The 15,254-nt window shown below is 38.2% G+C and overlaps 1 protein-coding gene across 4 annotated transcripts in view; it reads right to left on the reverse strand.

The window, feature by feature from the left end:
• pard3ab (par-3 family cell polarity regulator alpha, b) overlaps positions 1–15,254 on the reverse strand; it is a 91,789-nt gene that overhangs the window by 25,185 nt on the left and 51,350 nt on the right. For 2 of the 4 annotated variants that reach the window (XM_056238729.1, XM_056238728.1), the window contains 6 exons: positions 13,367–13,550; positions 12,989–13,122; positions 10,407–10,451; positions 9,212–9,442; positions 8,851–9,070; positions 304–411 (listed from right to left, as the gene is read on the reverse strand). In XM_056238729.1, coding sequence (XP_056094704.1) covers positions 304–411; positions 8,851–9,070; positions 9,212–9,442; positions 10,407–10,451; positions 12,989–13,122; positions 13,367–13,550 — 922 coding nt within the window. The remainder of the gene's footprint in view (positions 1–303; positions 412–8,850; positions 9,071–9,211; positions 9,443–10,406; positions 10,452–12,988; positions 13,123–13,366; positions 13,551–15,254) is intronic. The other 2 variants (XM_056238731.1, XM_056238730.1) reach the window with 1 other exon arrangement.

Below are 15,254 nucleotides of genomic sequence, written 5' to 3' on the forward strand. Positions count from 1 at the left end.
AGAAGGGAAAACGGGAGGGGGTTCACATGGCATTATTAATAAAACAACATGAACACACACCTGCAGGCAAACATACACACGATGAACTTAAAATGACAAACATATTAAACAAACATATAAAACATATGAAAGCATCATAGTGCTTTAACAAAACACATTGACAAAACAAACAGGACTCAAACAATCATGAAGGAAGAGGGTTTGAGGAAGTGGGTACGGCTGGCAGGTAAAGTGTAAGGAAATGCCTCTGATTAAAGGCTGATGATGGGGAGATTAGCTCCGACTGTGTGTGTGTGTGTGTACCTCTCTTGTTCTTGTCTCATTCTGCGCATCTCCTCCTCCGACACATGAGTTTCCTCTGGCTTCCACTTTGCACCATCCAAACGCTCGTCCTTACGGTACTTCCCAAACCTTGAACACACACAAACACATTTCAGGTTGATGAAACTGTTTCAACAACAATTAAAAAGCTAAATAACAGTGCATCTTAATTATAAAATATAGCTGCGAGCAGCGATTACGGGCCCAAGCCGGTGGCACCGCAACCCCGGTGCCTTTAGTTACCTAAAGGCACCGGGGTGGCGGTACCACCGGCTTTGGCCCTTCATCGCTGCTCGCAGCTATATTTACATATATATATATATATATATATATATATATATATATATATATATATAAAGCCGGTGGCACCGCCACCCTGGTGCCTTTAGGGTTATTGTGCACGACGTGCAAAAACGTAACCCTGCTTTGACTGTCGAAAAGAAGTGTGCTGTAGAGCTTGTATCAGTGTGGGCTCTGCAAAAGTGTGCATTGAGGGCACATGTCAACCACAAAGTATGCGAGAGCAACCTTCTGAAAGGTCAGGTCTACATCCAGGTCTACATCTGCCGTGTGTTTACATCATAGTAGTGAAGTTTGAAGCAATCAGGTGATTTCAAAGCTTTTTGAAAGTGACAGACTTCCTGCTGCCAGTTGGTGGCGCTATAACCGGGGTGGCGGTGCCGCCGGCTTTGGCCCTTTCACGCTGCTCGCAGCTATATTTATATATATATATACACACACACACACACATATATATATATATATTGTTTTTTTAAGAGACAAGACAGAATATTACTTGCCTGATCTGATTAGAAAAATAGTGTTTGTGTGTGTGTGTGTGTGTGTGGCGTAATTGAACAATGTAGACATAAAGACATACTCCGTCCTTTTGTTCATACAGGACATTATTCAAACTGCAAAGTGTTTACTTATATTTGTGTACACTCGCAATAAAACACAACATTGTGCTTTTGTCAAACTATAAACTCTTGTCAAACTGTAAACTACAACTGTCACCCAACCAAAATCTCTTACACACACACACACACACAGTTTAAAAGCAAAACATATCAAACAATCCTATTTAAAAACAGTCTGTGGGAGCCATCTTTTGGACATTCATCATATCGCATTGGTTTTCATTTCTTGTCATCAAACAGAGCCCTAATCTGTTTATTTTTTCAGTTACACATTCTACATTGATTAAAAAAGAAAAATCAAAGGTGTTTTTATTTTATACAGAAATAAATAATCTATCATTCAGATGAGAATAAAGTTAGTGTTAGTTCAAATTTTAAGGAAAACAAATATATGATCTGAAATATAGCACATTCATGTAAAATTCATTTAGGTTCGATTACCAAACATACAATCTTAATGTAATTTAAAGCAAACAATACATTTAAAATATATGGGTTGTATGACTATTTTTTAATATAAAAAGATATATATCCAAAAAGACAAGGTCTAAAGTTTAACAAGGGTTAAACTCTTATCACTGTAACAGACACAATCACACACACAATCACACACACACACACAAGTCAAATCACTTACATTTTAGATGCAATATTGACTTTTTTTCTGTTTCAGCAGCGAAAATAGTTAAACAAAGATCACAGCAGAACCATTGCGCATCTCACAGCAACGCGTTCTCATTACTGAATGATTCAGCATTTTGAACGAATCGGTTGACTCAAAGATTCAATGACCAATCAATCCATAAACATCTATCTCATAAGTGTTTACTTATATTTGTGAACAATCGCAATAAAACACAACATTGTGCTTTTGTCAAACTGTAAACTACAACTGTCACCCAACCAAAATCTCTTTTTTATTTTATACAGAAATAAATAATCTATCATTCAGATGAGAATAAAGTTAGTGTTAGGTCAAATTTTAAGGAAAACTCTGAAATATAGCACATTCATTTAAAATTCATTCAGGTTCAATTACCAAACATACAAATCTTAATGTAATTTAAAGCAAACAATACATTTAAAATATATGGGTTGTATGCCTATTTTTTTTTATATAAAAAGATATATATCCAAAAAGTAACAGACACAATCATACACACACACACACACACACACACACACACACACACACACACACACACACACACACACACACACACACACACACACACACACACACACACACACACACACACACAAGTCAAATCACTTACATTTTATATGCAATATTGACTTTTTTCTGTTTCAGCAGTGAAACTAGTTAAACAAAGATCACAGCAGAACCATCGAGCATCTCACAGCAACGTGTTTTCTCATTACTGAATGATTCAGCATTTTGAACGAATCGGTTGACTCAAAGATTCAATGACCAATCCATAATCTGTCTCATTCATGAATGACTCAGCCGTTCGAACGAATCGTTCGAACAAATGAATCAATGACTCGCTCATTAAGACGGTCGCCTGGCGACACCTAATGACGGCTTAGTGATATGTTTAAAAGTATCATTCTTTCAAACGATTGTTAATTAACTCATATTTGAAACATAAGCTATATATATATATATATACACACATATATACACACAAAAATAAAATAAAAACACATTTGAAGCGTGTTTGCTTACTAAATTGTGAGCAGAACGAAAGTTGCAGCAAATATCAGCAACAGGAGTCAAATTTCATTAATCACGAGAGTGAAGAGCTGACTGAAAAGATGATGACGGAATAGGCTATTTTATGTAAAAACGCCTATTTAAGCGAATCTATCATTGTACTCTTTTGTTGTTGTGTTTTCCGTGGAAAATAATAGACTATTGAACTCACAATTCAAGCAATTGGCCCCCGATATTGCACTAATTTTAAAGTGACACTAAAAAGTATGCGGCTGCAGTGGCATTCATTACGGTGCGCGTCCATGGCGACGAGCGAGCAAAACAGAGCGAACGTTTTTTCATTTCTACTTCCATAGAAATTCATTCGAGCGCACTGTGAGCGCCACCACTATAAATGTCCTTACTTTACTTTCACTTTTAACTTAGCGATATAAAAGCCCCCGGTGTTACACGTCAAATAACCGGTGAGAAAAAATTCTCGGAGTCACATAGCAGCTACCTATATTTAAATACAACAGGCCTACCTGATTTTGAACACAAGAGGGCAGTATAGCCCTATGTATTATTTGATATATTTATTTTTTAACTGAATAGTGCATCCTGGCTGTTTTTAAACTTGTACATTATTCTTAAATTGAAAACAAGAATAAAATGGGTTTAGTTCTGATATTTGTATAATTTTATCTAGAAATAAATGGTGTATAATTAAATTTTTAGAAGATATGAGGCTTTTAGTGTTTATTTTTTTTTACATGACTTTAATCCCTCGCCATAGCAAAACAATTAGAGATATTCAATAGATATTCACAATTATGCTTCTTTAATGTTTTTTCATCATGTTGAAAAAGTTTGGTGGGAATAAAATAAACCACTTAAGAGGAGTGGGTAAAAATGTAGAGCCTGGTTTTGCAAAACATCCACATTAAGACCAAAATAGCCCACTTCCTGTTGGGCTGGCTTAAAGTTGTTTGGCCCGATGAGATCTATATGTGTACAGAGTTTCATAATATTACATGCAAGTGTGTTTGATTTATGGACCAAATTTTCTGACCAAGTTAATTTAATTAATAAACTAATTATATAAAACTATTTTCAATGCACTACAATTCAACTGGTTATATGCCTTTACTTATTAATACAACTTATTTAAAAAATACAAGGCGTAAGACATTTTTTTTTCTTTTTTAATGCAGGCCAAACCACACAGCAGTCAAATGGTTAATCTAGCCCCCCTCCCCCTCCCCACACTCACAGACACACACACACACACATAGACGTAGGCTCAGAGAGAGAGAGACATAAAATGACAATTTTCAAACCAAAATATCTGACTTCCTGTTGGTTGGAGCTATTGAGTGTAAATTAGAAAGTTGTCTGGCTGGAGGAGAACAATACACATACCGATTTTTATTACTGTAGATAAAATCAATCCCCCCACTTTTGACAAAAGGTGGCGCTACTGAGCCCCTCACCACGCCCGTTTCTGAAACTCTGCACATGTCTACTGTCTAATAAATGTGATGTGTCTGTCGGGTTTCATGCAATTTCAAGTATGTTAAGAGTCTCAAAAGCATCAACAAAGAATAATAAAGTTTGATGCGTTGCCACGGCAACAGTATCTAAGATATCAATAATCCTTTCTCAGGTCTACATCTGCCGTGTGTCTACATTATACACATAAAGTTTGAAGCAAATTGGGTAAAAATAAGAGGGTGATTTCAAAGCCTTTAGGAAGTGACACACTTCCTGCTGCCAGTTGGTGGCGCTATAACTTTGACTCACAATAGTCACATCCATGTGATCGGACTCTTACAGCGAACACACTGCTGAAGTTTCATCAAGATCAGTTAATGTATGCAGAAGTTATAACACACTTCCTGTTTCCTTTATTCGCCATAAATTCGTTTCCTCGCCACGGCCAAACCGTTCGAGATATCAAAAATCCCCTGGCAACTTTTCATCCTCAATGTCTTGACTTCATGCTGACCGAGTTTCGTGGCGATTGGTTGAATTCTCTAGGAGGAGTATATCGAATTCCAGGGGCATACGCTTCCAAACAAACCATAATAGCCGACTTCCTGTTGGGCTGGGGTAAAAAGTAAAAGTACAAAGGATATATGAATCGATGAGATCTATATGTGTACCGAGTTTCATATTATTACATTCAAGCGTGTTTGATTTATGGACCAAGTTTTCGGACCCCATTCCAGGGGGCGCTGTCGAGCCCCCCTGCCACGCCCGGGTACCAGCTTCAGCCCGGCCCTGATGGCCGCGGGTTCTGACCCGTGTGCAAAGTTTCAAGAGTTTTTGAGCATGTTAAGGGCCCCAAAAGTGCGCTGAGAGTCTCAAAAGTATCCAAAAAGAATATTAAAGTTTGATGCGTTGTCACGGCAACAGCATCTAAGATATCAACAATCCTTTCACAGGTCTACATCTGGCGTGTGTCTACATTATACACATCAAGTTTGAAGCAAATCGGGTAAAGCCTGTTTGATTTATGGACCAAGTTTTCGGACCCCGTTCCAGGGGGCGCTGTCGAGCCCCCCTGCCACGCCCGGGTACCAGCTTCAGCCCGGCCCTGATGGCCGCGGTTTCTGACCCGTGTGCAAAGTTTCAAGAGTTTTTGAGCATGTTAAGGGCCCCAAAAGTGCGCTAAGAATCTCAAAAGTATCCAAAAAGAATATTAAAGTTTGATGCGTTGTCACGGCAACAGCATCTAAGATATCAACAATCCTTTCACAGGTCTACATCTGGCTTGTGTCTACATTATACACATCAAGTTTGAAGCAAATAGGGTAAAGCGTGTTGGATATATGGACCAAATTGTCTGACCCGTTCAAGGGGGCGCTGTCGAGCCCCCCTGCCACGCCCGGGTACCAGCTTCAGCCTGGCCCTGATGGCCGCGGGTTTTGTCCCGTGTGCAAAGTTTCAAGAGTTTTCGAGCACGTTAAGAACCCCAAAAGTGCCCGAAAGCATAAAAAAGCATGAAAAAGCTTAAAAAAAGGAATATTAATGTTTGATGCATTGCCATGGCAACAGTATCTAAGATATCAATAATCCTTTCACAGGTCTACATCTGGCGTGTGTCTACATTATGCACATGAAGTTTGAAGCAAATCGGGTAAAAATAAGAGGGTGATTTAAAAGCATTTTGAAAGTGACACACTTCCTGCTGCCAGTTGGTGGCGCTATAACTTTGACTCACAATAGTCACATCCATGTGATCGGGCTCTTACAACGAACACACTGCTGAAGTTTCATCAAGATTAGTTAATGTATGCAGTAGTTATAACACACTTCCTGTTTCACGTTTCTCGCCATAATTTCGTTTACTCGCCACGGCCAAACCGTTCGAGATATCAAAAATCCCCTGGCAATTTTTCATCCTCAGTGTCTTGACTTCATGCTGACCGAGTTTCGTGCCGTGTGTTTGAATTCTCTAGGAGGAGTATTTCACATTCCATTGCATGTGTTTTCCAAACAACCCTTAATAGCCGACTTCCTGTTGGGCTGGGGTAAAAAGTAAGAGCATGAAGTATATATGAATCGATGAGATCTATATGTGTACTGAGTTTCATATTATTACATGCAAGCGTGTTTGATTTATGGACCAAGTGTTCAAACCCCGTTCCAGGGGGCGCTGTCGAGCCCCCCTGCCACGCCCGGGTACCAGCTTCAGCCCGGCCCTGATGGCCGCGGGTTCTGAGATGTGTGCAAAGTTTCAAGAGTTTTCGAGCACGTTAAGGCCCCCAAAAGTGCCCAAAAGGTAGTAAAATAATAATAATAATAAATAATAATCCTTAGGAAAACAATAGGGGCCTTCGCCTTTTCAAGGCTTGGGCCCTAAAAACAAATACATTTTTTGGAAGCTGCATTCCCTGCAAACCCTACTTGGCTCAGAAATACTGAGTATTCAATTTGAGTATTCAACAAAAATACCCCTTCAATTTTAATAGGCATGTCTCCTTTAAAAAACACTCTTAAACCTGTCTGCTCTATTTAAACCGACATTAAAGCTCTTAATCCATCTATTCTAATTCATTTAACAAACTAATCACTGTTTTGCAACTCTGCAAAACTTCTCTGCAAATCTTTGCTTTATCAAGCATATAGATTCATTATTATTCCGCTGACATGTGCACGTGGTGTGTGTGAGAAAGCTGAAAGGAGTTTTTCAATATGTTTGTATACGTATGAGTTGTGATATTCGGCAGAGCTCATTAATATGTAGAGCACTCATTAATATGTAGCAGGTAGCTTTGGCTCAGTGAGGCAGATGACAGCCATTAAAACACTCCACTGCCCCAGAAGCAGTCTAAAATATCAGACTTTTCAAAAATGATTTATCTATTGCTGACAGATTCAAAAACCTTCAAATGAGCTGCGTTCTTGCTTTCTCTCCCCTCTAGTCTTCTCGTATCTCTCTAAATAACTTCATGGAAACTCAAACTTTTCCTCTGTGTCTCAAATTCAACTGTCCATTCTGCCTAGAGCTCAGGAACATACTGTCACTCCGCAGAGCACACAAACTCACAGCCCATTAATATTATTCATCATTTATCAACCACATTATTATTTTTTTGTTTATAGTACAGGTAATCTAGTTAGATGTATTGCAGTCGACTGTCTATATACACTACTGTTCAAAAGTTTGGGGTCAGTAAGATATTTTTTTTTTTTTAAGAAATGTATTATTTTATTTAACAAAGATCCATTAAAGTGATAGTAAAGACATTTGTAATGCACCAAATCAGCATATTAGAATGATTTCTGAAGGATCATGTGACACTGAAGACTGGAGTAAAGATGCTGAAAATTCAGCTTTGCATCACAGGAATGAATTAGTATTTTGGTATTTATTTATTTATTTATAAAGCACCTTTCAGGCTACACAGTAACTCCAAAGTGCTGTACATTACAAAAATAATATAAACAAAAAAGAATAAATACAATAAAGATGACAACAGAACACCCACCAATAAAACACCCATTAATGTATTAAAATTAGACAGCACTTAAAGGTATTTAAAGATGGGGGAGATATAAACACAAAAGCCAGGTTGTTACATAATCATGGGCCAGAGACAGAGAAAGTGCGATCACCCTTCAATTTAAGACGCACTCAGGAAATACTATTTTTTTTTTTTTCAATTACATTTTAAAATATATTCAAATAGAAAACTGTTGTTTTAAAATTGCAATAATATTTCGCAATGTTACTGTTTATACTAGGCTATATTAATGTTATCACATAAATGTGGCCTTGAGCATAAGGGACTTCTTTCAAAAACATTAAAAATTCTTACCGACCATGTGATGTAAGCACTGAAAATACACAAATATAGTATGAAATTTTAAATTTTTCCATTAGATATTTTCCATCAACAGTTTTCAGTAATTAATACTAAAAGAAATCAACATTTCTCTTGATTTTCATGTATTCTGGGACTACATAAACTGAAATAGACATTTAATGTTTTGACTAAAACAAAGTCTTTCATTTATGAGGTAGCATAAGTGAAGTTTGCTAAGGCAACTGCAGCTCATATCTAGAAAGCAGGATATTAAAAAATGTAAAGAAACGATGCTATTTTAAGACCCTAGCAACCACCAAGCAAAGCTCCAGAAACTACCCAGAAGACCCTTGCAACAACAAAAGTGTTGGCAAGATTTGTATGTGCAAACATCACTCATTTTCTTAACTCACTTCTTTCACCAGTTTTGTGTTTCTGCCTATTGTTGGCACAGTCTTTGAGTCGGAACATGGTTGCGTCGGTGGGGAGCTCACTAGTCTTTTTATTCTTTTGTTGGATTTTGAGCTAATTAAGGACATGAAGAAAAAGTGCTCTGGGCTGATCTGCGCTCTTATCATCATTATTCTTAGTCTCTTTTATCTGACACAAAACACTGCTCAGATCTGCTTTTAATTACCTGAACATCTCTCCAAGGCCCTTGAGCATTCCTTTCTTTGTTTTACCCTTCTCTTTCTCTGGCTTCTTTTTGTCCTTCCCCCCTTTTTCTTTCTTTTTGTCGTTTTGAGGCTGGTTGCCATTGATCAGCTGTTGCTCAGTGACGGGAAGCGGAGTGAGATCAGCTACCGTGGAAACCGAATCCCGCCCTGACCGAGAGCTTCCTTCTGTGTCCTCATCCACTACAGGAAGAAAAAGGGAGGGGAAATGCTATTATTATCAGTGACAATAATTTTTTTTTACATCAATTAATCAAATTGGCAGCCGTTATCACTACATTTGCTGCATTTTAGCGTGTTTAAACCAATCAGGAGCAGCCGTACATGTGTCCATGCACTCCTCTTCATCTGCATTGGCTGCTGGCTTGTCGTACGATTTGTCAATTGCGGCCCGGAAGCTCTCGTTGCAGCCCCGCCCCCGTATGATGCGTGGCCGCGGCCGGTGAAAGGGCATGTCGCCGTTGAGCGTTACTTCGGCGACAGCCGTCTGTAAACTTTCCAGAGAGCTGGACTTCTTTAGGCCGAGAGATGGGCCAACGTCATGTGAGGAAGAGCCTGAGGAAGAGTTTGTTAGTTAAACCACAAAGTACAATCGAGCAGTTAGCATGCAGTCTGTTCGCCACAAATCTCAACCATAACCCTGATAAAAGTAGCTACATTTATTTGAACATTACATGGTGTGTGTGTGTGTGTTTCTATTGTATGTAGTCAGCCATGGAAGCAAAGGTGTGTTTCTGTATTAAGTGATGAAGATAAATGAATGTAAGTGGAGGACAGGAAAGATTGCATGAATTTATCTTCATCACGCAGCACAGCCTTACTGAAGCGTGTCTGAGCTCTCCTGCTATTTTAAATATAATACAGCTGTGTGTTTGTAATACTGCAATATTAAGATCAAATTAATTTTCAGAACAAAATGCTTTACAACCAAACTAAAACCTGTTGTGCAGGCCAGGGCAATAATATATGTAAAGAATATATATAAAATGAACTAAAATTTTGGAATCAGTATTTTTCAGTATAATCTTTTTTAAGAGGAATGGTTTTATTCAGCAAGGACGCATAAAATTGATAAAAAGTGACAGTAAAGACATTGATAATGTTACAAAAGATTTCTAGATTAGTAAAAGCTTCTACAAAAATATTAAGCAGCATTGTTTGCAACATTGATATAAATGTTTCTGAGCATATTAGAATGATTTCTGAAGGATCATGTGACACTTAAGACTGGAGTAATGATGCTGAAAATACAGATTTGACATCACAAGATTAAATTACATTTATATATATATATACATACATGTCATCTTTATATAAACTGTTGCTTAATTGCAAAGTGTGAATTTACATTGAATTTAGTGTGAATGCTGTAACCTGTTTATATAGGTGCTAAAATAAACATGTTGTGACAAACAGGCCTAGGAAAGTAATTAATGATGAAACACTGAAGAAGAACAAGCAGGGATGTAACAATCATGTAGTGTGGAAAAGAAGTGAGTGTGTAAGTGGTCATGCTTACCTGGGTGGTTCTCTGTGCATTGTGTGAGGTTAATCTCATCAGCCACTGTGTGAAGGGCACACATACATACACATACATTCACAGGGTGGTTAGTTTGACCATTCAACATGCAGCAAGCAACCAGGCAAGTATCACCATCAACAAATCAGACGACAGAAACAATCAGTCAGTGCTCATTAACAAAACAACGTGTTTCCATAGTGATTCTGCTGATTCAGTATTATCCCTTTTCTACTGAGACGGTGCCGGGGCCCAAACTGACCTCATTCCACATGTTTCCACCAAAGAAAAGGTGGTTTTTGGTGAGAAAAATGTGATTCGTATTTGTCGTCTTTAACCTGCTGATATTAAAAGCAGGATTCACTGACATTATGGACCGAAAACATAATAATGTCATAGTAACAAAGTTACAAACAACTCCAGCTAGATAGCTTGTGTTAACTATACCTAGTATGATTACATACAACAGTCAAATGTAATAACTGTAAAAAAAAAATATATATATATATATATATATATATATATATATATATTCTAGAGTCAGTGGAAACCCCGAACGTTTTCTCAGAGAAGACTGCAGAACCCATGTCTGAGCCCTGGCACCAGCTCCATTTCAGTGGTAAAGTGGTAAGTGAGGAACATCCAGCAGAATTGGATCAGTGGAAACAGTGTTCAGATTAGAAAGCACATGCACAAGGGAGACCAATGCAGACTTAGTGACGGTGGATGGTGAATGGTGATGCTCAGAATGAGAGACATTCTGAGAAGTGCTCTTATAAAAGAGAGGAAAGTAACATGAGCAAATGGATTGGATTTCAGGGTGGGATTTAATCTACTGGGGCTGACCTTTAGAGTATCTAGGTCCAAGCAAGGTGTTTGGAATTGATCTTTAGATCAGGCAAGTGGTCAAACCACTTGTCTTGGGGACTGACCTTTAGAGTATCTAGGTCCAATCAATGTGTTTGAGATTGACCTTTAGAGTATTTAGGTCCAAGCACTGTGTTGAGAGTTGGGACAGACCCTTAGAGTAAATAGGTTTAAGTAATGTGCTTTGAGTTGATCTTTAGAGTATTTAAGTCCAATCACTGACTGTTTTAAGACTGATGTTTAAAGTATTTAGGTCCAATTACTGTTTTTAAGATTGACCTTTTGAGTTTTTAGGTCCTAGAACACTGTTTAGGAATAATCTGTAGAGTATCTAGGTCCAACCACTGCGTTTGGGACTGACCTTTGCGATGTTTATGTCATATTACTGTTTTTGAGATCGACCTTTAGAGTTTTTATGTCCAAAAACTGAGTTTAGGCCTAATCTGTACATCTAGGTCCACCAATTACTGTCTTTGGGACTGACCTTTAGAGTAGGGATATTCAATTAAAGTTCCAAACGGTCCGGTCTCTATATTTCCTTCCCAGCGGAGGTCCGGACAATACTTTTTTGGAACAGTTATACATTTCCATCGGGCCAGCCATAGTACTTTGTAAAAGAAAAAATCCTAACCCTCAAAATAGTCAAAGATGAGAATCCTGGGCCCCAGGATATTAATATAAAAAGGTTAGATCCGATGTTTTATCAGGCATTTTTTTTTTTTTTTTTTTTTTACATTTAGACACAGTATAAGTCTATGGCACATAAAAGCCTTGGGACTGAGAAAATATATTGAAGGTGCAGGGTTTACAAAGTAATAAACAAGCAACGTATACAATCGAATAATCAAAACTCTCATGAGGACAAAAGAAAGTTAACTTTCAAAGTTTTGTTGTCTTCCCTTGCCATCTCTAAATAATTTTCCAAATTATAACATTGTTTATTATGAAATGCTCTTAATATGCTGATAATGCTAAATGTAGGCTATGGGGAAAATCGTCTAGGTGTCACGCATTAACTTGTCACAAACCTGGTTTAGTTAAACCGTTTGGAATCATCTGTATGACAGATAAAATTTATTGTATTTGCTGCATTCTCATTTTCAGCAGTGTTTTAGCAAAAGTAGCCTATCTATTTTTCTGCTCACCGTGTTTCTGCTACTTTTGTTGAAATAGCCGTGTCATCTGCAGCTCTTAATGCTGTGCTATACGTCTTTAGCGAAAGAGAGAGCGAGAGAGAGAGAGAGAGAGAGAGAGAGAGAGAGAGAGAGAGAGAGAGAGAGAGAGAGAGAGAGAGAGAGAGAGAGAGAGAGAGAAGCAATGCGCACGGAACAGAATGGGCTTGAATGAATCGTGTTTGGCTCTAGATAAATATATTGGAGGATGTATCTCTGAAAGATCATTACTGTAAACAACCCTGAGCGCTTGTGGTGTGAAGCGCTCCATGTTTTTATGCACTGCTCACTTTAAACTGTAGAAACGGTAAAATGGCACAATTATGTCTCAAGGATGGAATCAAGTCGGGGTCCGGACCACGGTCCGCCATTTGAATACCACTGCTTTAGAGTATCCAGGTCCAATCACTGATTCAAATTGATCTTTAGCACTGTGCTCTCGGGTTGATCTTTAGAGTAGCTAAGAGCAAGTACTATGTTTTCAAATTGATGTTTAGAGTATCTAGGACCAAGCACTGTGTTTAAGATTGATCTTTAGACTACCTAGGTCCATGCTCTTGGACTTGCGGGTCTTGACGACGTCGAGTTGGCCTGCGTCTCCAAACTGCTTGGTGCGTTTCTCAGACATGCTTTGCCTGCCAAAGCCTTCCCTCTGAAACACCCCCTCATCTTTAGCACTGGAAGAGCCGAGGAAGGGATCGAGAAAGAGAGAGAGACATTAAATCACAGCACAGTGTCCAGCCCTTGGCCCTGCTCTAATAACAGAGGCTCCTTTGACAAACAAAGGAAAGGCCATGGACTCAATTACTGCAGGAAGATCGTCAGAAGAGTCAGTCAGTTGATGCTCAAAATAGAAACAAAGACAATAGATACTTCAATAAATAAATTGCAATACTTTCTAAACTGTCCACTTTTATTTACCTGTCGGGAAGCTCTTGGTCCCAGGGTGGCGGCGGTGGTGTCTCCACAGCGAAACCCATGTCATCGTGTGAACTGGATGACGATTGGTCAGACAACTGGGTGGGGAGAACACGTGGCCTGTCGTCTTCAATTATGACCGTGTCATCCTGAGGCATGTTCACCGTCGGTGAGAGCTGATAATGATCTACAGAGATAAGAGCAGGAAGGGGTGTAGGGACAAACACATTATGTTATTATTATAAAGTAATCAAGTAATTCAGCTAATCCCAATCATGGTGGGGGTTTAATGATGTGCAGATGGTAAAAATAAAAAAATGACAAAAAAAAAGTTATAATTTATCCAAAAATAAATCAACTCATTCTGAGCAAAGCAGGTCAAAGTCACGGAGAATCAAGAGCAACACTGGATCATTTCTGTTGTACCCTGCACGTAGTGAGATTTACAAATGAAAGACTTTTAAATGCAATGCAGGCTGGGTGCAATTTGCATATTCGTTGCTTTTTCTATATTCGTTTGTGCAGAAACCTTTTACCTTTTTTTGTTGATTAAATACAGATAGAAAGTATACATTTTAGATATGGGAAATAGTTCTGTTAGCTTGTTTTTAATCTGTTCAGAAATTTCCCACCCTAGTCTAAAATAAAGCCCATGAGAAACACTTTGCTTTTTCAGTATACTTCGATAAGTGAAACCGCGTGGGATGTAAACGATCACACAATGCACTACGGTTGGGAACAAAGTGCTTTTTTAAAGAAATACTGGAAACAAATGATTCTCTTCATGCCATCTAGCTTGATAATAGTTCTTGAGTATCTTTTTTCCACCAAACAATGTACTCGAGATATCGTTATCAGCACGTAAAACACACACAGAGTGCATTCAAGCAATACACACACCAGTATGTGCCTTTCCTGAGAATCAAACCCATGACCTTGGCATTGCCAGCACCCGGCTCTACCAATCTGCTTGCACCACAATAAAGTGCAACAGTCCCAGCCCACTTTTTTCAGAGGCCTTGGTTCCAGAAGTATTTCTACCATTTATTTTCCCAATAGGGACTTTGAAAAGTTTTCGTTAAAGCGCTATAAGCCATAAACCAAACCACAACATTTACATTTTTTTTTAGAAAATTGTATTTTTGTCCAAGGTTAAAGACAGTGTACCTAATTAACATTCCCTAACATTATTTAGGGAAATAACTACAATCCCATGAAGCCTGGCAAATGACAATCAAATTAAAAACCACAGAGAAATAAAACTATTGATTTAAAAATGTTGATTGTGTACTGTATACATATTTGCAAAATATGCATATACAGCAAATAAAAATATTTAAGGTGTTTAAGAGTGTAGTGACTCCATTACGTCATTTGCAGTGATTCATGGGAGTGGGCGGTCACTAAAGATTTCTTTTGGGGGATTCTCTGATTGGGGGAGATTTCTTAGCAGAATCATGGGTAAAGTAGTTTTTCACCAGGAATTCTTCTGTTAAACATGATTATTTACAAAATAAGTTGTCTGATGTCTTCAACAAAAGCACCTACCACCGATTAACAACCCAGTAGATCTGTCTTTAGAGGTTTACAAGTTATCACTAAAATAATTTCCCCATGGAGAAAATGAAAAGGACTTTTACTTCCGAAAGCCAACTATATCCACTATACCCCTCCACCAAACAAACGTCTCATAATAAGCCAAGTCATCCAAAAAACAATTAAAATTTTAATAACATTTTTATAAAGACATTAACCTGCTGTCTGTTTATACATAACCTCACCCGTGCAGATGCACACCCAGTCAGCACACAAACTACAACATCCTCCTCCTATTATTGACACACATCTTCTGGGGAGTGTTTGAAAACAGGTCTTTAAATAGATAGACAGT

The sequence above is a fragment of the Rhinichthys klamathensis genome, unplaced genomic scaffold (assembly GCF_029890125.1).
Source record: "Rhinichthys klamathensis goyatoka isolate OS25496 unplaced genomic scaffold, OSU_Roscu_1.1 h1tg000534l_1, whole genome shotgun sequence".
Taxonomy (NCBI): Eukaryota; Metazoa; Chordata; class Actinopteri; order Cypriniformes; family Leuciscidae; genus Rhinichthys; species Rhinichthys klamathensis.